A 24,594-nucleotide genomic window follows, 5' to 3' on the forward strand; every position below is an offset into this window, starting at 1 on the left:
TCCGGAAATTTTAATGCTAATTAGTTCGTTTACTATTTCAGGCTAAGTCGAGAGTAAAGGAGGTTTATACGCAGACATGCACACTTCTCAGCCAACAGGGTATGCGAGATTGCGAACTTTTCGGTTTGGCAATATTGTCCGGTGAGTATTTGTGTATTTTCATTTTCATATTATAGATAAAGTAATGATGAGAAATTTCAAACCGATAAAATTAATATTTTTGCAAATAAATACTCTTATTTACATTAATATTTAATATTTTGATATATAGAATTATTAAGAGAATTTATTCATGTAAGAAATTATGCAATTTTATTTAAAGAAGAATTGATTTTTATTTTTTTTCGTTAATAATATGGATATCTTTAAAACTCTTGAGATGATCTTAATAATATGTTAAAATTAAGTTGATCAGAATTGCTTCCTTAATAAAAATATAGCTTCAATAAATTAACTTTCTTTCTTGATTATAATTTAAAATACAAAATATAAAAACAAGAATTTAATGCGTATATCGAAATGGCTATTCGAAAAAATAGATAGTTTCATGTTACGTTATGGATCTATTTTCTATGACGAAGAAAGTGATATAAACAGAGAAATCGTGAAAACATTAAACTAGCGAGATATCCAAGTCTCTTGATTAATCGTCAGGTTTTTCTGCATACCATACGGCTCACGTTCATCGCTACCCTCACCAATCGTGACAAGCCGGTCCGACTGGTGGCCCCCACCATTGGATAAAGCCTCCCCGGGTCCTCAAAGAGCCCTACGAGATCCCACCTCACCCATCCCTTCTACATTCCAACAGAGCACCATCATCGGACTCGGTTGAGTTGGCAGGTCTTGAGACGCGCGAGCCATAGCATGACAAGAAAAAATGCACCTGAAAAACAAGTATAAGAAGAAAGGCAGCTCACACTCCCTGTATGCGCGTTATGGCTTGCGATTCGCGGTGGGTCTTGCTAAAAGCGATCTAGACCAACTTTTGCTTCCGATTTCTTCAAATGCGCTTTAGCCTCCTAGAAGGAAATTCTTTCTATAGTTCGTCTTTTCCTGTTTTGTTTTTCTTTCATTTTACGATTTCTATTTTTTTTTCTCTATTTTCTTCTTATCACTTTCCATGATTTTTCTCCATTGATGAAACTGTATAGCCGTATAGCTGAAATTTATTTGTATCTTTTGAAATATTGTACAAGTTTTTTTATTTCACTGAAAAATTTCTGTTAAAGAAATATATTTTAATTATTTCATTGAGAAATTTTACTTAGTCGAACATTCGTACTCTAAGAATGTTCACCTTTATCGCAAATTCACATTTTCTGTAATTTGATGACTCAACTTACAGCGAATATTTAATAACAATTAGAGAAGCAATAGAAAAAGTTAGGAGCTATTAGATATTTTCTGTTTGGGTATCAATTTATGATAAGTTTTAGTGTGAAAGATTTGAGTGTACAGATATGAATAATTGAGTGAGAAAACGTTATGTACAATGTGTTATGTACATGCAAAAGAAGTAGAAATAGATAAATACATAGATAGAGAGGTATGTGATAAATGAGAGAGATAATAAGTTGCCGGAGTATAAAGACGGAGTAAGACGGAGGGAATGACGAGCGTTAAAGAAAGGAAGCGGCCAGATAGAGTAGAAAGAGAAAAACGGGCGGAAAGGGGAAGCAGGAAAAAAAAAGAGAACGGGGCCCCGGGTAAGACGGTAGCCCGATGATTTGTATAAGGCCTCTCGTATTCCATCTCCCAGTCGAGCATCTCCGGCGCAACGTACGGCTCTGCGTATAGGAATGTGGAAGGAGGACGCCGAGGACAGGGATCGTTGGCACACGACATGGTGGAAGAGGGGCGAAAAGGTCCGTTCTAGCTAGCGGAGGGGAGACGAAGCAGAAAATACGCTCCAGCGCAGGTTCAAGGGATATATATCGCGGCGAGGTTAAAGCTGCGCACGTCACAACAGGGCCTCAACGTATTCTCCCTCCTGTATCTCCTTCTCGTATCCTTCGCGTCCCACACCCTATGTCACATCCTACTCCAACGAATCTCACGAGCAACACCTTCGCCGAACCCATCAACGAACTTTTGATTTTGTTAGAGAAGAAATATGCTTTCCTATTTTTTTTTTCCATTTCCGCAATATTTTTTTCATCAGGCTGTCTTTTAAACTTTAAGAAAAATTCTTTTATCTATTCTCAAGAAATCTTCTTATAACTATCTAATATCTTTTTTCCCCTATTTAATATCCAATTTTTGTTTGTTTTTTCTTCTTTTTTCTTTCCTTCCTATTCAACTCTCGTATAATATTTACGATTTGTTCTTTATAAAGAAGGAGAAGAGTCTTAAGTGTAATAAAATCGAGGCCAGGGCTAAATATGTTTGCGAGATTCCTCGCAAGAAATCTCTAATCTTTGGTAGATTCAGTAAGTTCAGAGGTATGCGTTTGAACGGAGACCAAGTCCGTAGAAGACAGCTAACGAGAGTGCGAAGGTAGAAAAGAGCAGCTGAGATCTCTTTCTCTTCCTTCGGGGTGATCAAGGTAACCAGGGGTGATTACGAGTGTAATTATGGTTATGGCGCATTGCTGAACCATACTGAACGAGAAAAAAAAAAGGAGTATTGTTTCTTTCTGGGAAACAGATGGGTTCATGAGAGAAGGCTTGTTTGTTGAACTATTCTTATTGCGCCACATGACGCTCCTTTCGGACTTTTCCAATGCTCTATGAAGTGCGACATACATTTATTAAGAAACACAGATTCTCACATCAAGAATTAACAAACAGCAAGGCAGATCTTGAAAGCTTTATTATCACATATAAACGAATAACGATTTAGTATATTCTCAAATCAATTTTCAGTATATCAAATACGTTACAAGAACATTAGACAGAAAATTAATTGTAACATATAATATATCAATATATATTTCTTTAATATTTTTTTAATATGTAAAATCAAAATTTATTTAAATATATATATATATATATATATATAAAATATATCAAAATAGATATTTAAATGATATTCTAATATTGTATAAACAGAATAACGAGAAGAATCGATTTACACTAAAGAATATTGTTAAAAAAAATCGAGTTGACTTGAGAAATCTTCGAAACACCTCTATCTTTCAAGCAAACGTGAATCCGTACTAGGGCAGACGAAAGTCTGAAACAAAAGGGAATAAAACTTAAATCCAGGATGCGGACTCGATCGGATCCAAGCGAGATGAAGAAAAAGGGAGATTGTGCTCCCTCCGTAACTGCGAAGAATATCTCCAGAGGAATACGATGGGCCCTATAGTCCCGATGGATTATTACGCGAGGGCCAGGGTTAGCCTTCGGGCAACATTCCCCAGTAATAGCCGGGTTATACCTCGGGTAACACAGGTGCTCTCTTCCCCACGGAAAGAGTGAGCGTATCGAAAGAGGAATACCGGAGCGGCTTAAGTCCATTTTAGACGACCTATAATTTGCAACAGAATACAGGATAAAATTCTACGGGTAATTTGATATATTATAAAGAGAGAAAGAGAGAAAGAAAAAGAGAGGGGAGAGAGAGAGAGAGAGAGAGAGAGAGAGAGAGAGAGAGAAAGAGAGAGAGAAGGGAGAAAAGGAAAAAATTATATATAAAATTAGAATAAAAATTATTTTTTATAACAGAAAGTATATAAGACTTAAGTCTAAACTAAATATGCATATCATTTAAATTTAAATTAATCATATAATCCACGGGATTCGAAACTTTAATTACAAAGTTTGTAATAATTCTTATTCTTAAGAGGAGATAATATATAGACAGTTTACTGTTAGACAAATTAAATCTAAGAAAAAAGCAATTGGTTGGGATTTTGAAATTGGAATGCTGATAGTTTTATATATACCTTGCCGAAGATAAATTTATGCCATATTCATGGGCAACTATTGTTCCATCGTGAGAGTTTTACATTTGCATGTAACAACAGCTTCAACTAGTTTGCCAGTACGACGGATGCATTGGGAATTGTAGATTGTTCGGAAGCCTTGAGGGCCCAAACTCCGGTTACGGTCCCCGATCAGCATTCGCGGTTTCAAATCGAGTTCCAGTGTGAAAAACATGTCACGTTATCGTGCCATAAGAGCTCGAACGTCTGGTCCCATGTAGACTGGACAGGTTTAAGGCTCCCTCATTCACTAACATCTTCTTGCCGGGCCTCTTTCATTGTTTCACTCATTTATGGAGTATCGGCATCTCGCGTTGTCAATCGTACAAAAGAACGTGCGAAGAAAATGAATCTTTGAAAGAGAGATCTTTCTCAATTGCTATACAGAAACCGTGGAGTACATATATCTTATGCAAGTGTCCAATTATGCTGTAAAATTCAATACACGATATACGTATCAGTACATATAAATTCATAATTATTATTTAAATTCAATGCCAGTTTTGAAAAGATTGCGTAGAGTATTTTTAAATATTCGATGCTCATGCAGTAATAAACTTTTTGCTGAAACAAACAATTATTTTTATTGTTTTAGACGGCGAATATCTATTCGTGGATCCTGAGAATAAGCTGAGCAAATACGCCCCAAAGAATTGGCGAAACTCTCATACATATGTAAGTAACAGCTTATTCATTGCTTATTGTTTTATTATAATTAGAAGGAGAGAAAGGAGGAATATGCGAGAATTGAATAAAATAAGACAAATAAACAAGAAAGAGAGAGAAAGAGAGAGAGAGAGAGAGAGAAAGATAGAAAAATATAACTTACTAAAAATTCAAATGTTAGAAAATTTATTCAAATAATAATATATGTTTGTACTTACAAAGAATATGATCTCTCGTCATTAATTTGTCATTATTTAATAATATAAAAAAGACAATAATTAATAAATTCATATCATTTTATATTATTTATAGTAAATGATAGAAAATAAGCTTTCCTGTACAGATATTTGTGCGACATAAAAATTATATTTCTTATTTATTTCTAATTGAACCGCGTATGGAAACTACGTTTCGACTCAAGTTCTCCTCAACTAATGATCGAATTGAGCAAAACTGCGGACTCATTCTTTTACAGTGTTCGTTAAGAGCTTCCTTTTCGCGATGATCTTAAGTTAGCGCTGAGACATGTCTCCTGATGATGTAAATGATACATTTGTGTCCTTCAAATTGTGAGTTGTTTTAAACAATTCACAAATTTCTTCAAGAAAATCAAAATTTCTATAATGAAAAAATATGTGTGATTGAACAATATTCCAAGCAATCGCAAAACATATATAATCTATGATGGTCATTATTAAAATAGTACGTCATTTTATATGCGTTGTTATTGTAATATTTAGTAATAGTAGCTTATATGTGTGTATTATTTTCAGGGTTTGGATAGCAGTGGAAGACCAGCCTTTGTCCTGTACTTTCGGGTTCGTTTCTACATCGATACACCATTACTTTTAAGGTAACATACAAATATTTTATCCCAAACGAACTATACTTATTTTTTTTTATAAATCTTTAAAATATAAAAAAATCATGTTTGCTTCTTGATCAATTAGTCACATATTCGAACAGATGTTTCAATTCTCAATTCGATTCCGAAATTAATCATGGCACTAAATATGTCATACGTTTGGACTGTCAGCATAGCGAAATGTGAAATGTGTTCGGCTACTTGTTCCCTTTTAGACGAAAACCGATTCTAAAAGATGCCGTCGGTGTCATGCTGATTAAAAGGCCGCCATAGAAAGAGAAAGAAACGCAAAAAAGACTTGCGCATATAGAAAAAGAAAGATGCAAAATTGCAGAGATATCGAGACGAAAATTTTATTCGTGGGACGAAATCCGGATTCTCGTCCGGTAGCTGAGTACTGCTACCTATTCTTATAATTATAAAGTAATTATGCGAAGCATGATAAATAGACCGTACGCCTAAAACGGAGGTATTCTCAGAGCACCTCGGTAATTATACTATTCGTATTAGTTTCTTTTTTATTTCGACACACGAAACCCTGTGATTTAATTTGACGATTCACTGCACGTTTACCCTTAAGGTTTACTTTTTGTGCTACGAGTCTCGCCCAGCGCGCGAGTCTCTTTGCCAATGCTTCTAATTTCAGTCAAGAAATATATCCATTTATTTGGACTCACTTTTTACTGAAGAAGCTCTAAGACCCAGTTGCACCAATGTCAGTTTGACTTTAAGCGAGACTTAAAACTCTATCTGTCTCGTTTTAAAGCTAAAAAGAGACAGAAAGAGTTTTAAGTCTCGCTTAAAATCAAAATAACGGTGGTACAATCGGGCCTAAATCACTTATATAATGTCGATTATAAGTTGTTGTAATACCTACTTGTAATTAATATTTTTTGTAATAATAATTTCCTATCTTTCTTTGTTTTTTAACTGTTAATGTTTTAAAAGCGACTTAATTTTTAAAGATTTTAACTTTTTTATTCTTTTCAGCATAAAATAAACTTGTTGTTGAGTTTGAACATTTTTTTATATATTTATAATAACATATCGTTTATTTCTTTTTAAAAAGATTTTTTAGAAAAGTCTTTTTAGTATATTTTACCGATCATAAGTATAAAATATTTATTAATATTTATTAAATATTTTAATGCTCGCGTTATTGTTTCAGCGATGAGACGACACGGCATCACTATTACCTGCAACTGCGCGACAATGTCGTCAGGCACGGCGGTGGGGTGGAGAGCCTCCATCCTCACCATCCCCTTCATGAACCATCTATCGTCACGTCGCTGTTGGTGCTCGCTGGGCTTGCCCTTCAAGCCGACCTTGGCGATTATTCCGAAGAACGTCACAGACCGCATGCAGGATCTGTCGGCTATTGCAAATCCACGGATTACCTTCCTTCCCATGTAAGCTGCATTTCACGGATTTTTCTAATTTCCCTGATTTAAAAAAAATTAAATTATTATATGAATATATAAAATATGAGATATCTTCAGTGTAGTTATTTAGATGAGTTATTAGTGAAAAATATAAAAAAACTCATCAAAGCCTACATCGACTATTTGGGTGAATAGAAAACTCTTTATTCTCGTGTGAATGTAAGAAAACAAATTAAATATTTAATTTGTTACATTCACACGAGAATAAAGAATTTTGTGCATTCGAACAGCTGATGTAGGCTCTGATGGGCTTTTTTTATATTTTTCACTGATAGATTCTTTCGAGCTTCATTTTATATATTTGTTTAGATGAGTTATTTAAATGAATTATCTAAATAAAATGGCTCTATCTTATCTTTATTAGAATATATAAGAGATATTTTAGACTCCACGCACCACCTGCTAATGGTAGATTCCTGAAGATTTTTTAAGACGAAAATTCTAATATCAAAATGTCGAGGTTGTAATAGTTTTCATCACCTAAAGTTTGCGCGTGTAATTGGCATTTTGCGTTGTACTATAGAATAAAATATCAAAAAGAACTTTAGGCCATATTCACTAACTTTAAATGCTTATAATTAAAAAAATATTATAGCCTCGACATTTTAGTATTAGAATTTTTTCGTCTTAAAATAATTTTAAGAATCTGTCATTAGCAAGTATGATGCATCGAGTATGAAACACCCAATACGCCCTATATATCTTCATCTGTATCTTAGACAAAAAAGTATTATCTTTTTTCAAATTATCTAAGATGAAGATCTAATTATATATGTTATAGTAAAGTCATTCTATTTAAATTATAATTTCTAGATTATTTAGATAATTTAGATTATATAGATTATTTATCTAGATTATCTAGATATCAGCAAATACTGGATAGCTTATATTTATTTTTCAATGACATTAATACTTTTATATATGAAATGATAAAAGTAATTGATAACATGTTCTCTATACATATGAACAATACATCTACAACATTTCCTTTTAAAACAGCTATGTATTAAATGTGTTTTTCGCACAATTACTTCGGATTACGATTATAATCTTTTAATCTGTCTCGAATGCTCTCAGATGTGCCTCGAGTCGAATGTGCTCACCGTGCTTGCAGCCCAGCACAGAGAGTACAGTGGGCTCTCCAGAGAGGAGGCAGAGTTGCAATATATCCGGGAGGCAGTGCTGTTGGAGGCGCCGCTCAACGCTCACCTGTATCGGTTGCGCCGAAGTAAGAACGAGGCGGGACCGGGACGCATACTCCTGGCAATTTGCGCTCGTGGAGTGCGAATCTACGCCGAGGAGGAGACACCGCGCGTTTTCGCTTGGAACAATATCGGCAAACTCTCTTTTGATGTAAGCGTTGAAAAAAATGTCTTTCTCTAAGTTCCTGCTCGTTTGCCGCAACAATATTAAATTATTTCTTATGCTACACATATTAAGATAAATTAGTTTTTCGTACCGTTATGTTACTTGTATTTGATAATTTAAATTAATTTCTTTTTTATTATCTAAGCATATTTAAAATTAAAAACTTTTTTGTATTTTTTTACGCAGCGCAAAAAGTTCGAAATCCGTGCAGTCGATCAGCCGGAAAAACTCACCCTCTATAGCGGATGCGATGACAAGAGTAAACTTCTCTTGGGACTTTGCCGTGACACCCATCAGTTCTCTATGGCTATAGCGCCTAGAGTAAATGAAGCTATGAAACGGGAGGAAGAAGGTGAACTTACTTTGTATTTTTTTGCTATTGATGACTATTCATATGAAGCAATTAATTAATTAATTGCGCAATATTATTAATTTTCTTCGTTTATTTAAACTATTTAAAATATTGTAAGATAATTTTTTTCTTGTTCTATATCTTTCAACTTTATCTTTTTTTTTTCTTTAACTACATGTACGTCATAATATACACACATCTTTTCCGTTTTCTCTCTTAATCTTAATTCTTATTCTTTTTTCTGAGTTCGTTCTTAAAGCCATTATAAGGAAATTAAATAGATATTCGATAATGATGAATTATAATAATACAATAGATTAAATATAATTTGTAGAACGGAAAGTCTTGAGGGATTGTTACATGTACCCTACTCGATGCAAATTGAGTTTAGCGGCGCGCGGTGCGCGTGGTGACCAACGAATTTCTGTCATCTCGAGTACATCCTCGAACACAACGTCTGGTATTGTTAGCGATCGGGTGCATAGCGAAGATGAACCTGATACCGCACCAGCGTCGACCGAGTGTTTGCCACGTCTTACCTTAGAAACGATACCTTATTCAGATGGCCAGAGTAGAGTTTTAAATGGCACGAATGGAGATACAGACAATCACTCTATGCCACCTTCTTCCGTTTCTGTTATTGACGGTAAGCTTAGTTGATATATAATAATAATAATAAAAACTTTGTTTTTATTAATGTTGAATCAAGTAAAAAAATTTACCACAAGAGTAGTTATACTTCGTTACTGACAAAAAGTATTATGTGCATACCTCATACATGAATTTTTTGATATGTATAATTTTGTCATATAATAGATTTCCAATTAAACCATTAAATTCGAGCTTTGTTTATTAATTATTTATTAGTCTATCTTTAATTTGCGAAATAAAAAGTAAACATATTATGTTACATGTATTCCCATGGGTTTTTTTATGGTTCCTATAGAAGACTATAAGATTCTGTAGGTAGATTTCTGTAGGTAAGATTGTGTAGTTATCTATAGAATTTGAATAGCATGCAAGTATACATAGGACATTCATAGGAATGCAAAGAGGTTAATATAAATATTCATAGGAATGTGGACAGATGTCCCATCAGAACTAAAAGGTCTATAAGATATCACCAAGTTGGGTAGGTTAATGTTTTTTTTAAATTAAATTAAGTTAAAGTTAATTTAAAAAAAAGTTTTTGTCAAAATCTTGCGAGAGAGAAGTGTATATGTTTGCATTATTTCTCTTTCTTTATCCAATCTTTATCCAATTTTCTTTAACTTCTGAAACGACTGTTCATGCATGTTAACAACTACATCGACTAGATATTTGTTACAAAAAATATACGTAAAAATTTAGAAAATGGATGGATGTGCAGTGTACTGTTCTACAATAATTTTTCATCTAAGGCTCATTTCATATTTATATTGCTTGAAATATAATTAAAATTAGTGTGATATAAGCGGGAATTAATAAAACCTAACGAGTCAATAAAAACTGGCTATCGTATGGTATGACTCTTATTATAGATCTCTCATCATAAAATCATTGAAAACTTTTTCTAAATTAATTCTTTAATGTTTAAGATTTTTTTAGAAAAAAAATATTAGCATTAACAGATAGAAAAATTTTTAATTTAAAAAAAGTTAATAAATTAAGGTTTAAAAGTAACTAAATTAAGTTAAAAATTAATGCATTTAAAATTAACTAAGTTAAGTTTAAAGTTATTAACTTTTTAGTTTTTTTTAAACTTTTAACGTTTTAACTAGTTACTACCCAACCCTGGATATCACAGTTTGATATATAATAACATGTAGGCATACGTAAGACAGAGGAGAGATGCCCTATGTCAAAGTATAGTATCCTATAGGCCTTAGTTCCCATGAGGCATCTCTTCCGCATTCCTATGAGTACTTATTCCAACTTGAGAGAATAATTCATAATTCTCAAAAAACTGGAAGCTACGATAATAATTAATAAACGAGGTACATTCCACGTCGGATGAAAAAAATCCTGATTGTCATAAGGAAAATATATACTCATCATTTTTTTCCAAAACATACCTTGCTTATCATGTGCTCACCAAGCATATCTTGCTTATCATGTGATCTTTAGTTTTTAGAGTTATGGAAAAATTATCTTAGATTTTCACGTGGAATTACATCAGTTGGCTGTATAGTATTTTGTGTACACATTCTAATATATTATAAGGATTGTACAGGGTGATGTCTCAGAACTATTATTACTTATATTTGGAACTATTTTCGTGTGCAAATGCAGCGGATTAAACTGAACCGAAAAGTTCTCTATCATTTTGCAATTTTCGCAATTATTACCAATGAACAGAATGTCTAAAATCGACTTTAAGATATCTTTAAGAGTTCTTTGAAAAACATCTTTAAAGTATGTCATAAAGAATTCTGAAAAATATCTTAAAGTTGTCTTATACGTCGATTTTATCCGCTTATTTGGTAAACTTTAGAAAATGATGTCTCGTTAACTATTGTGAAAATTGCAAAATGATACAGGACTTTCCAATTCAATTTAGTCTTCTTCATCTGCACACGAAAATAATCTCAAATATGTATATCATTTAAGTCCGATTGCATCAACGTGCACATTATTCTTTTTCTCATGCCATCCTATAGGAACCTCTTTTCATGGATTCATGTCATAGGTTTCTATGTAAAACCTTGTAGAAAAATTTCTCAAAATATCTTATATATACATACTCTGCATATCCTATAGATATCTATACAAGCTCCTACAGAATCTTATAGTCCTCTCATATAATGGGAATTTGCAGTAAGATGGGAGCCTCCTCCCAGTTGAGGACCAGTTGAATTTACCACGGATATCCATGGTTAGGCAAACCCATAGGAAAATTCCTATGGATAGGAATTTGCAGCAGGAATATGTAATTTTCTTTAAAATAGGGAATTTATGACTCGCCAATATACATAAATCTTAATCGATAATCGATTTAATCATTTTTTTATCGTTGCGGTGAAAAGAAATTAACATGTTGGGATAATTTTCAGAGATTGATAATTCCGACGCCACTTCTGCATCGGTGGTATTACGTCTCGCGTCAAGTGCCGCGACCGAGGGCTCGCAATGCAGCAGCAGTTGTAGTACAGTGGTTGTCGTTAATACATCCACAGGCGGACCATCGCGAATGCGCCGGGCTTCTGCGACCTCTAGTTTGGAGCTAGGCTACTCGCATACAGCACAAAATTCGGCAATTTCCACAGAGACAGCTAGCTTTCCGGGTGCTATTTATGATAGGTGCAAGAAGACAGGTAAATATACAGGTGAGAGAAAGAGAAGAGTAGCTTTAGTTTAGAAAATAGGTTTATCGACAGTCAAAATACTGTGGAACCTTTTTAGAATCATCCAGTCCAAACTATCCCTCTGTATTATATTACATTTCTTTGATTTTTACGCTTATAAGAATACGTGCACAGAATATATATTTCGGTACCCTTTCTGTTTTTCACTCGCTTTCTAAAATTAAGCATAGTCACGTAGTGTAAATCTTTGAATGATCTTCCTCAGGTACTGATATTGCGAGCGAGACTAGTGGCGTGTATACACTGAGAAGCAGTGAGATTCAAGACGAAAGAATCGGCGACGATTTGTATTCGCCTACGGGTGATACCAACGCATCCTCTGCGGCGAGCGATGTTTGTGCTCTGAGCTCCGTTCAGTCTACCACTGATGAAGCGTCTATCACATCCGGTTTCTATACTATTCACAGTGAATTACGATCTGAAAGCAGTTATACGGAAGACGTCGGCGCGGAAGATCAGGAACCGATATATAGTCTTTGCAAAGGTGATGACGACGAGGTCTCCTTGAACCGACAGCTCGAGGATTCACGCTCGCGAAGCAATAGCATACTCAGCGTGAGCAGTTTCCGAGGCGATGGTAGCGATCCATCCAAAGCGAGACCGTTATTGTCGGCTGACGAGTTATCGGATCTGATAGTCGGCAGGTATCCTCCACGTAAGACTATTAGCAATTCGATGGACTCGGACTGTGATTACGTGACGATGCCTCCTCCACCTCCGCCGCCACCACCTAGGACGGACAGTGATCGACAATTACCGCCGCCATATCCGTTAGAAAGCATTGACTATGCAACAATCAACGTTTCAAAGAGATCCGGCATACTGGAATTGGCTCGGGAACGTGAACCACCTCCGCCACCACCATACAACAAAACTTGCAGTGACTTCGTCCCGTTACCACCTAGACGAACCGATCCACCGCCGCCGCCACCTTCGTATACATCGTCACGAGAGAGGATTCAAATACCGCCACCCACCCCACCGCGAAACGACGCGGTGACTCCACGAGAACCTCCACCACCTCCGCCGCCCTATCCCGACATGTCAACGACGATTGGCTCTGTTCCGAAAGTAGTAAAAACCATCAATGACGTCACCGGGAATATCGTGCCACCGAAACCACCGCCTAGGATCCAACCTCCCACTTACCCAGGCGATAAAATGAAACCTACACCCGTACATGCCCCAGTTGCCGCTCTCGTAGTAGGTCCAAACAATTACCTAGACGTACATGCTTCCCGAAGTGGTCCGGTACTTCTACCATATTTGACGACACCACCACCCCCGCCTCCTCTACCACCGCCACCGATAATACATCCACGGCAACCACCGCCGCCACCACCGCCACCGCCGCCGTCATCAACGCAACAACCAGCATCAAGTTTGGCGACCGTCTATACGAGTCAAGTTTCTCGATCGCAAATAGAACAGTACAAACAACAACTTTACTCCGATGTTGATTATGTTATGTTTCCGCTCAAAGATCCAGCGGTGTCGAAGCAAGAGTATATCGACGCCAAACAAGGTTCCCTTCTGGCGGCTATGGCGGCTTATCCGCCTCCACCGTATCCTTCCTTTAGCAAATCTTCAGTAATGTATCGTAGCACGCCATACCTTCCTGGTTCCTCTTTTTCCTCACAATCCAAATATGCGTCCAACCAAAATCTCAGCTCTAGTGACACAGGCAGTTCCAGCGGTAATTATCTGCAAGGCAATCTGAATAGTCACTATGCTGCTAGCACTAGTTCGCTGTACAGCGGAGCAACTTGTTCATCTACGGGTAGTCATAGTCTTAGAAGAGAGCCGCCCGTACCAACTCACCCTCACACGTTGAATGCGTTCTCGCGGACCAGAAGTGACGAGAATATTCTCAAATGCTTGAATACCTTGTTTACAAACAAGATGCAGTCTCTACCGCAATCCAAGCATCGCAGGTTACCGCCACCGCCACCACCACCACCCTACGAAATACAGGTAACACAAAATGAAATATCAAATTTCTTAAATTTGTAATCAAGGTTTATCAAAATCAAAACAAAAGAACACTTGGATATCTTTATTAGGTGTTTGCAAATATTCTGCATTATTTTTATCGTTGCTCTTAATTCCTTCAGATTCAAAAAAGATAGACAGTTAGCTCCTTAAAACATAGTTATAAATATTTGATAAAATATATTGATTATATATTTTATGTTTGATAGCAATGTTATTTGTTCTAGAATCTTGATAAGAATCAACCACTGCCATCATCTTCTTCAGTGACAACTTCCTCGTTGGCCACTACGACAACAAACAAACTTAAGAAACTCAGCAACGGTACAGAAGAGAATGACGAAAGGAAAAGTGATGATATGTTAGACATCCGAACGCTTCGCGAGAAAAGTCGTAACTTAGATTTACCGTTAATTTCCGCGCTATGCAACGATCAATACCTGTTAAAGCAGACAAAAGCTTTTGTTCTGCCGAAGCATCCCAGCGAAATAACTTCCACCGCTGTATCCATGAAGAGTGGTACACGAAGTAGCAATGGCGCGACGTCCAGTAGGAGCAAGTATCCGGTGAGTGGACTGTCAACGACACAAATACAGAAACCACTTAGAAAATCTTCAACGAGCACTCACAAGCATCCCTCTGAAGTAAAGAGCAATGCCTACAAGGTCAACGTCTCTTCCACAGGGGTCTCGACTATTAAGAAGGACTTTACAAGGGCATCTCATTCCTAACGCTTGTGTAGACATTCTTTTCTCATTCATAGACTCTTAGCTCAGGATGAAAGTACATTCCATAATCCCATAATCACTATCACGCCCTACGTCAATTTAATGTAATTAATATGACGTACTAAGGAGCTGAACGACAAATTAAATATCGTTTCAGTAGACCGTGCTTCTTTGATTCAGGGTGCCATTTTGTTTGTTCGCTGTTTTTTTTCTTTTTCTTCTTTTCTCAAATATGTAGAAGCTCCAACTAGTTTGTTTCAATATTATTAGATTGATATATTTGAACATTTTGATATTAGATATACTAAAGCGTTATTGTCTCTTGCTCAATTATATGTTGCGACGAAAATTCCATTCATAAGCCCCGATAAAGGCGGCACTAGTCCCGCTCGTTGTTAGGATAAATCATAGAGTTATTGGCCATTGCATATATGATAATCTGCCAAGGATTAGATAATTTTATTTATATGTTACACTGTTGTTTTAATTAGGAACGATTTTAAAAATTCAATATTTTCGGGCGATAATATCGTCTAATTACGATACGTATTACAGAAAATTCAAGTAGTATAACATCTTGAAAATATTAGCAATAAATACATATTAAGATGTAATTAACAGTCTTAATGATTAATATTTTATTCAATCTACAAAGTTACTCGAGCAATGGTCCTCTATTTATTTCGAATATATAAGAATTACATTATGATAAGATTAGAGTACAATTATGTACTTGTATATTGTTTCCGATGCGATAAGAATTCTATGACGAAAATAAATATTGCGTAGGTGGCCAATAATGATATAGTTTACCCTATTTTAGTTAACCCTATAATATCGTAAAAAAGAGAAATGACTTTCTTACTTAATATAATCACAGAATACATATATATTTCGGATGAAAACATTTATGTGATTTTATTGTAATTAAAAAAAATAGCTATTTTAGAATTTTCAGAAATAATATTTATTATCAAACAGTTTCCCGTTTATCTTTTAACATTTCGATCGGTGATTATTCTGCAGCACCATTATTCAAGGCATTTTATGTAATATACATACAGTGCTGTTAGTATAGCTAATCTTTTTTACTTTTGTAATTGATATAATTCAATATTACAAAGCTACCATCCAAATTGATTGACATAATGGAGAAATCGATCGTTAAATTTATATATAATATTTGTAAGTGCAATGCATATAACATTTTTTAACATTTTGCTTTTTTAATTAATTAACATGACTCTGAAATATTTTTATTTTGAACGTATCTCGATATATCTAATTTATTCGGCATTTATATTATTTGTAATATTATAAAATGTAAAATTAATTTAATTTCAGATCTTATAAGAGATCGCACACTTATTATAAATAAAAGAGAGTGCAACAATTTCATAAAATTATTAGTAAAAGAACAACAATTTAGTCGTAAAAATAGTTTACACTAATTGTCACTAGATTTTAATATTATATTTTTCATCTGTACATAATATTACGTAACATAATACTACGTGATTTTATATGTAGACAAAAATCTCGTGTGTATGTATTCCATGCGCCATGTCAATTAATTATAAATAAATAAAATTCTTTTGTAATAAAAGACAATTTGTGAAAAATATAAATAAAGCGTAAATTGAACTGTTGTATTTTATACAACTGCATTGGATATTTACTTTATTGGAAAATATATAAGAAATTCAATATTTTTGCACATGATTTTTTTTTTATTCTCAATTAACACAATTTTTTATATTATTTTTGTAACTATTTGTTATATTACTTTTTATGTTATTTTTATAAAAAAAAACAGGATTGAACAATATATATAAGATTGTAACGTATAAAATATTTTTTTAATTTTAATTAACTTTCATATTTTTAAAATTTTATTATTTCAATTACCTTCAAAATTTTCTTTAATATCTCTTACTTAAAAATATTTACTGTTTTATCAAAACATATATAATATATTTTTATATAATATATTTTTTAATAAACATATGTATCTAGTGTCTTTAAAAACTTTTTTGAACAGGCAATACGTTGTATATCACTCTTGCATTAAAAAGAGACAATAAATGACGTCATTCTTTTCTGGAATAATACACAACCTCTTGCTTCACGCGAAAGCGCCTTTATATACATATTATAGAAATGAAAGATTGTTGAGAAGAACGACCAATGAACGACTTGTCTTTATGACGCAACGTGATGATCACATGTTCGATGCGATTCGTCCAGACGTATATTTACTGAAGCAATAGTTTGTATAAACTGTAGTACGTAGCAACCTTCACGCGGCTGCAATTACGGCTTATCGTAGAGCGTGGGGCAGTCGATTGTCTTGTCCCTTCGTGGAAACTAACATCGTGTCTTATTCTCGATTGTTTCAATTAGTTTCAATTGTTTTCTATACGCATTTTTTAATTATACTATTTCGATCCAAATTCGTTGACGTTTGAAATAATATGTTCTGAGTATGCCGGATCCTTATGAATTTCATATGCATGGTAAGTGCACACATATGGTACTATTATTATATAATATTAATTTAAGCAACCTCTTTAAAATTTTAATTTAAAATTGAATGAAAATATTAGATATTACGTTGATTACAATATTACAATATTTACTTACCTAAAATTTGATAACCATGGATTCGAGCAAGTCCTTAAAAAATGTTGCGCTTAATGCATCCTGCATTTTTTTTATTCTAAAAAAATGCATATCATATAAATATAATTTACGACTTTAAAATTAATAAATATATTTATAAATATATTTATTGTAGAAAATCAATATTCTCAAAAGTTAGTTTTCTAGGGAATTAAAATACTCAATTTTTTGTCAGAGTGACAATTTTGAAGTAAAAAATCAAAATAAAGGATCATTTATTCAACAAAGGTCTTTATTTTAAGTTGGAAAAATTTAAAGAGTTCTTTAAATTTATGCACATGAAACTAAAATATAGCTTTAAACAAAACATAGAAATAGTTCTTAACAATACTTTGTAGATATGATAATAATAACTATTCTCGCGTGCATATGCAATTATACTCGCACTGCGGTCATTGTATATGCGCATCACGTGCAGCATATCAAACCTGCAATTGCAGAGTTCGGTGTCGATGTATTGTTAATGCACAAAGCGGGAACAGACATCTGGCCGCAAATAGGAAAGACAAGAATGATTGTAATACAATCAGCGACGCTTTATCCGAAACCACTGACTAAGATGACTGGCATTTGCAAGGCAATATAATCGTGTGCACGTGCGCGTTCTCAATCGCATATAAAAATGAAAGCGTTGAAACACTAGATAGATTACTTGAGTTACATTTTCATTATTTTAAATAGTCCTGAAAATGATATGACATTAGCTTACAATTAATACTTAAATAAAATAATAGTAGGTCAAATTTCTATTTTTGTATTTATTATGAGTTCGAAAAAGTATATACTTTTTTTGAAACTTAAAGATAAAAATGTAATTTATAAAATATAAAAATTTGGTTTATGAAATTGTAATAATACATGAAACAAATAATAATAAAAATATGGGACGCCGATACATTTTCAAATTAATAATACTTTTCTTCTTCACACATTTCTTGTATGCCATTCTTTTACAATAAGGTAAAATAGGATAAGTTATATAAAAGCGTGAACATGACTCACCATCTCTGAAGATAATTGCAATCGGAGTTAAATAATGTGACAAAGTCGTCAATTCGACAATAGTTTGATGAAGATCTTTGACCTAACGTTATAGAATGCTTTCATCTGCTCATCGATTTTAATTCGTCTGGTTCTAATTCGTCCTATCAAAGTCCTTCGTAGTCCTCATTGTATGATATCTCACCAATTTAATAATTATATAACAATTTATTACTACTAATTTATTACTACAAGTATTGTATTTATGAGAATATTATCTCTCTGTCAAATTCACGATCACCGTTGAAAAAAAAAGATCCAGATATTTCACTATGAAACTGAAGTAGTACAAAATTATCTAAGAAAATAAAACTAAATTGACACTATTCAGAGTGTCGATATTAAACTGTTTCTTCTAAAATAATGTTATATAGTCACAACATAATCTTTTTAATCCTAGGAAAAATATAAAAAAGGTATTTATAATTAATCGTTAAATGATGTAATACCTTATGGTTTTTCATGACGTATTATAATGTTTATGAGAATTTGTAACTCGCCTGCACGTCGCGCTTTACACTGTACTTTCCTCGACAGCTCACACGAAACTGCGTCAAATATATGAACGCGAGAGCGCAAGTAATCTCTGATTTCATGCTTAGAACTGTCTATAGAATCTAGAAATAGACTACTGCGCACAAAATTAATGTGTAAATTATATATAAAAGTTTTTCGAGTCATATGTGTTTAATTCAAAGTAAGACCAATCGCGTTATATCTCACAGATGGTTCTAAACCTTGATATAGATTTGATTATAAATACAAATTGCTGCCAATTGATTCTAGGAATGACCACACGTTCAAAAATACAGCTTTATAAATTTCTAAAAATAATACACAATGTATCAAATTTGATCGAAAATATATATTAATTCTATTATATTTATTCAATCTATTTTAAGAGAAATTTATATCTGATATATTGTTTTTTAATTTTATTTTTTTATCCATCTACTACGATTTTTGGAAAAAAGTATATACTGTAAATTATGGCAATTAATACATAAGTTGACTTGGCGCATATTTTAAGTGTATTTCTCTATCTGTAGTTCACAGATTTATATAGCATTGTGAACCGTAGGTAAATTTTCCCATTCTTCATAACATAATTCTACGTAACATCGACAAATACGCCAAGGAAGTTTTAATAATCTGCATAAAAGTATACATATATTATTATATTTGAATCTTATTCAAAGAAATTGTTGATTAAAAATTTTTGAGAAAAATTTATTAAAGACTTTATTTCTAAATTATATATATATATCTTAAATACGTATATTTAAAAATACAGATGTATGTAGAAGTGGACTATTTTAACTTATCTAGTCGATTTTCTCAAAATGTAACTACCTTAACTATAATCCAATCAACAAATGCAAATAATATAATATTAATTTAAAAAAATTCTAATTATTTTTATGTGTAAGTTACTTTGATACTCACGTCCGTAAAACTGTTTAAAGTAAATATATAAAATTTTCCGGCAGTTAAACACAGCATAACTTGGCCCCGAATCATGCAAATTAGCAGACTTTTCTTGCAACCGAGTGGCATTTCGTACCAATTGCATTCATAGTATGCGTCTTGCACACTTAAACACTAAACACAAAAACAATCGAATAGTAATCATTTGATATAAAAATTGCGGTGAAAATTTCTATGGTATTATTATAGTAATCTCAGACAAAATAGATTTGTTTCTTTGTCTAATATTAATAGGTTTATTCGCGTTAAAATCTCGAAATCTTAAAAAAATTTTATACTTTAAACAAGATAAATATATATTCGGACGTTGAAAGAGAAAAAGCAAAGATATTGAAAAAGATATTGTAAAAAGTGTAACGCGGACAAACCTATTGCTTATTGTTCCTTCCAACAATACCTGTTGAGTTAGTTCGTCACCAGTCAAACAATATCCGAAGAGCATGACAAGCGAAATAAGAGCAAAAAAAGTAAAGGTGCAGCAGGTTGCTATTTTCGCCATATCCAAGTTCTAAAAAATATAAAATATCATAAGATTACATATGTATAATATAATATATTACATATATTTTTATATATTATATATTATACAGAGTGTTTGATAATTAACAATAAAACTCTCGGATAGAAGCAGAATGGATTAAACTGAGAAGAAAAGTCCTCTACTATTTTATATTTTTCGCATTAGTTAATAAATTATTAATTTCTGAAAATAGCCAAATGTAAATGAGCTAAGACCGTCCAGCGAGGCGTGCATTCGCTGTCTTTAGGCATGATAATGTCAATGTCGCTTGTAAGCAACGTGCATTTTTCTGAGGGTGCGTTCCATTAAACTTTAGCAATGTTCTCGTGTATCATTTCATTTTTATCTAATATTTGATGACATGATACTCTTAAGTGGAAAGCGCCCTAGGCGGTCTTATCTCGCCGCATTTGATGGTAGGTTGGGCGAATTTGGAAATTTTCATAAATTAATAACTCATTAACTAATACGAAACATGCAAAATGATACAGAACTTTTCTACTCAGTTTAGTCCATTCTGCCCCTATGGGATACTTTTTTTTTTTATTCGTTAATTATCAGACATCCTGTATATTTAGGACATTCTATAACTTCCAATTATAATTTTGTTGTTTAATCAACATTTAAAATTAATTTTATCTTAACAAAAAATTCAGCATATTTAAACTCTCGCGCATTGATAAAAATTAATAATGACTCCTACACACTGGAAATGCTTTACTCAGCGGCAAAACGTGATGCGGTAGCCAATAAGATTACACCTCTCAACATGTTCATTGATTATCGCGTCGCATTTTGCCGCGCGGTAAGTTTTTTCGCGTCCAGTATACAATAGCCATAAGAGAGAACATTAGATAGCCGGATACCATATCCGTGTCCGATTGTAAAGGAGAAGAAAACGAAAGATGCGGATCTTCATCTTTTTGAATACATATAGAGATATATAAGTAAATTATATATAAGTGAAAGCCATTTTAAAAAATTATCACAGTTATATGTTCTACCGACTACCATTTGATATTGCTAAATATAATAATGATATTTAATAATGTATCATACCATTATGACGTAATACAATGAAATAGCCAATACAACACTGAGGCCAACGAGTTCATATAAAAGAATCAAATTGAAAGTATCGTCCACGGACTTCGCCATCCTTCAATCACCATAATATTTCCGACAGCATTATATAAACAGAAAAAATAAAGAAGCAAATTAAACAAAGAGATATACTATACGTTGAATACATGATTGCAATACTCCTACCATATTATCTTGAGATGCATTCGAACGAAGCTACGAATTCTGTCTAGTATCATGGTTTGTGAGTATTCTTTAATATGTCTAATACGATATGCCAAAATGGACAACTCGCCGCAAATGTGAAATACTAAAATAACCATTAAGCAGATTGCTGCCATGTGACATACAGAAATGTAAATCATTGGAAATAGACAGAGATACATCAATATGTATGTATGAGTATTGCTGATATCAAAAAATGGATGGATTCTGTATGGTAATATGAAATACTCCGTACTATTTTGTGATGCTGAAAAAAAATGACAGTACGAAGAAATGTTGACAAAAATAGATAAACAATTTTTTTCTTTGAACAAAGTACATTGGTAACAATTAAAGTATTTAAAGAATATAAAGTAACTTTGCTCTACAATTTTACAATGATTGATTAATAATAAAATAATGAGACAATGTGATGTAAACTTTATTACTATATAGTACATGTAAACTTTGTTATTTATACATACAATATATGTATATATTATGATCTTTATTTATTATGTAGTTACAATCATACAATATATTTAAATTTATATTATAATTAGCAAGAAAAAGTTTGATTTTACATACCTTGATTAATAGTCAAGAGGTACACGAGCGGTCTAAGATACAACAATACGACCGTGATGAACATCCCAACGAGTGAGCCATAGGAGAATATCTTGGATATAAAATTGTAATTATAATAAATCTTCTCCTCTTCAAAATTCTCGAATTTGCGTTCAACCATATCCTTTTTTATTATATAAATTAGGAGTTTTAGCAAATTACTGCAGCGTATCAGCCACACTAATGGGAACGTCATGGAATAAACCATCGATTCCACGAGATTCATCACAATAAGCTCCAAATTACCAAAAGCATCGTAAAAATCGGTATACGCCATAATGAGATAAAGAGTGAAATGCGAGATGTAAATCGCGAAACGGATGTATGTTTGTTTGAACGGCCATATTCCTCCTATGGAAAAGATCCGTTCTAAATGAACAAATAAATCTTCAATATGGTCGACTTCGTTCTGTAATATTACATATATTCTGAATAAAAATCATTGAAAGTGATATAACATTGATTAAATCGCCTAGATATTAAAAAAATATATTAATACATTTATACGATCAGTATTAAATGCAGCGAAGCTGTCTTCTACGAAATGTTTCGTAATGGAATACTAATTTCTTACTTTCATATCGAGTTGTAGATTTTCATCAACTGATCGTCTTCGACTGTAATTCGTTTCGTCGAATCAGACTTGTGCCGTGAATATCCATGCATGCAACGATTGTAATATATAATATCTAGATTAGACTTATGTTTGTCTAATGCTTTTCATTTCTCTATTTCAGATGCTATATACTTTATATATTGTAATAGGCGGTCTGCTAGCAACATATTAGTTAGCATTTTTCCTAGCGTACTAATTATCTTACCGTCTCATGAAAAGCCTTTGATTCATCTTAGTCTCTAACAATAAGCTTTTATTTTTTTGTATCTATTATAGTATAATGTAGAAAAATTGCAGCGATTGTAATAAATACAATGCTGAGAATCATTAAACTTTTTAATGTTCCTAATAAATTCTTAGTAATATTATTAGTGTAATTGTCTTCGCGTGTTGCGCAAATCCGTCGTATTAACTGACGTCTCTGAAGAAATAGTAACTGTATAGCATTATAAGCAACATGGCAAAATCACGCTACCTGTTAAATAGTAAGAAATAACGATCAGTGTAGCTTGAGATTCTTTAAGAATATTTGTAAAATTTTGATTTATGAAATCAAAAAGTAAAATATTTACAGAAATAAAGATACATTACATTTCGACATCTACATATTTCTATATATTACTTATTATAATATAAAGTTTAATTATTCTGAATATATAAATATATTTCAGTCACTTAATACAAAAGTATTAATGATCTTAGACACAAAAGTATTGATTATTGGTTACTGATATCTGCAAGAATATCTTCGGCATGTGATTATACTTGTAAAAATTTTTCTTTCGGAAACTTCGTAGGCAATGTTAGTCAAGAAGGTTCGAATATAAGAAGTTTGTGGCTACGAACTGTCCCTGTTGAGTGAAATCATAAATTTTTATAATTGAATTAATGATAGTCAGCACTAAGAATCTTTTTTACATCTTCAGTGATGAAAAATGTTCTGTTTTAATAAACGAAATAAGTCACTTTACGAAGAAGTGATTGCAGAGTCTGCCAAATAAAGTCGGACATAAACTTCGTATCTTCATTATGAGTGTGAGGACGAAAGAGACATAAATTTGAGCGATAGCCAGCTTGCTGACATCAACCTAGTGCAAGCAATCTATAAAGATACTGATACTTACGTGCAAGACGATCCCCTCTTCATGGATTCGCACGTCAGTAGACATCTCGTCAACAAGTACATTTGCAGTATTTAAAGGTAAGAGTGGCACGATGCAGCAAAAAATGTTCATATTGTGATAAACAAGAAAACCTTTGCAATTTTACTATTTTCCTATGATTGTTTGTCGAGTTTCATCTAAACAATTATTAATGTTTTCTAATTTTACTTTAAATAACTTGATAATTATCAACTTGTTAATAAAGTTTTTTGATTACAAATCATCATGGATGACAATCTCAGAACACGTTCAGCTAAGGTACGTAAGTATTATAATAATAATAGCAAAAATATGTCAGAGATAGTTTGAGATTATATAAGATAGTACCGAATTGAGCGATCTTTTTAAAAATTATAATATATATAAATCAATTGACGCATATCAATTGTGCAATTTATATAAAAAAACAGCATACATATAACAGCAATTAAACGATATTTTAAATAAGGAACTTATTTTTATGTATAAAATTTGGTTTAAAA

At 32.8% G+C, this 24,594-nt stretch overlaps 3 protein-coding genes across 12 annotated transcripts in view; 2 read left to right on the forward strand and 1 right to left on the reverse strand.

Moving 5' to 3' along the window:
- The window catches only part of LOC105151428 (protein expanded), a 40,151-nt gene extending 23,752 nt beyond the window's left edge, over positions 1–16,399 (forward strand). Inside the window, exons 4-13 of the mRNA XM_087408905.1 lie at positions 42–141; positions 4,527–4,606; positions 5,371–5,450; positions 6,631–6,871; positions 7,982–8,257; positions 8,459–8,624; positions 8,959–9,270; positions 11,657–11,929; positions 12,174–13,942; positions 14,188–16,399. Of these exons, the coding sequence (XP_087265031.1) occupies positions 42–141; positions 4,527–4,606; positions 5,371–5,450; positions 6,631–6,871; positions 7,982–8,257; positions 8,459–8,624; positions 8,959–9,270; positions 11,657–11,929; positions 12,174–13,942; positions 14,188–14,691 (3,801 nt within the window). The 3' untranslated portion in view covers positions 14,692–16,399. The remainder of the gene's footprint in view (positions 1–41; positions 142–4,526; positions 4,607–5,370; positions 5,451–6,630; positions 6,872–7,981; positions 8,258–8,458; positions 8,625–8,958; positions 9,271–11,656; positions 11,930–12,173; positions 13,943–14,187) is intronic.
- A 630-nt stretch (positions 16,400–17,029) lies between these two features.
- LOC105151406 (putative multidrug resistance-associated protein lethal(2)03659) overlaps positions 17,030–24,594 on the forward strand; it is a 52,127-nt gene continuing 44,562 nt past the window's right edge. For 2 of the 3 annotated variants that reach the window (XM_087408908.1, XM_011065095.2), the window contains exon 1: positions 17,030–17,204. The gene's annotated coding sequence lies outside the window, so the exon portion shown is untranslated. Of the gene's footprint in view, positions 17,205–24,281; positions 24,371–24,594 lie in introns of those variants that run through there. The other variant, XM_011065097.2, reaches the window with a different exon arrangement.
- Positions 17,799–24,184, reverse strand: LOC105151403 (odorant receptor 4). Of its 8 annotated transcripts, none has more exons than XM_087408916.1 (9): positions 24,074–24,184; positions 22,295–22,742; positions 21,689–21,974; positions 21,479–21,578; positions 20,297–20,407; positions 19,858–20,013; positions 18,861–19,563; positions 18,373–18,551; positions 17,799–18,053 (listed from the first exon to the last, which is right to left on the reverse strand). In XM_087408916.1, exons 1-7 carry the CDS (start codon positions 24,182–24,184, stop codon positions 19,510–19,512), a joined length of 1,266 nt encoding a protein of 421 aa, XP_087265042.1. In that variant the 3' UTR covers positions 17,799–18,053; positions 18,373–18,551; positions 18,861–19,509. The 8 variants fall into 8 exon arrangements, with proteins under 8 accessions (XP_087265042.1, XP_087265043.1, XP_087265044.1 ...); XM_087408917.1 differs by having other exon boundaries at positions 18,373–18,766; XM_087408918.1 differs by adding an exon at positions 22,908–23,800 and having other exon boundaries at positions 18,373–19,563; positions 24,074–24,164.

This window comes from Acromyrmex echinatior, chromosome 8, assembly GCF_024713525.1.
Source record: "Acromyrmex echinatior isolate Ae372 chromosome 8, ASM2471352v2, whole genome shotgun sequence".
In the NCBI taxonomy this organism is placed as follows: Eukaryota; Metazoa; Arthropoda; class Insecta; order Hymenoptera; family Formicidae; genus Acromyrmex; species Acromyrmex echinatior.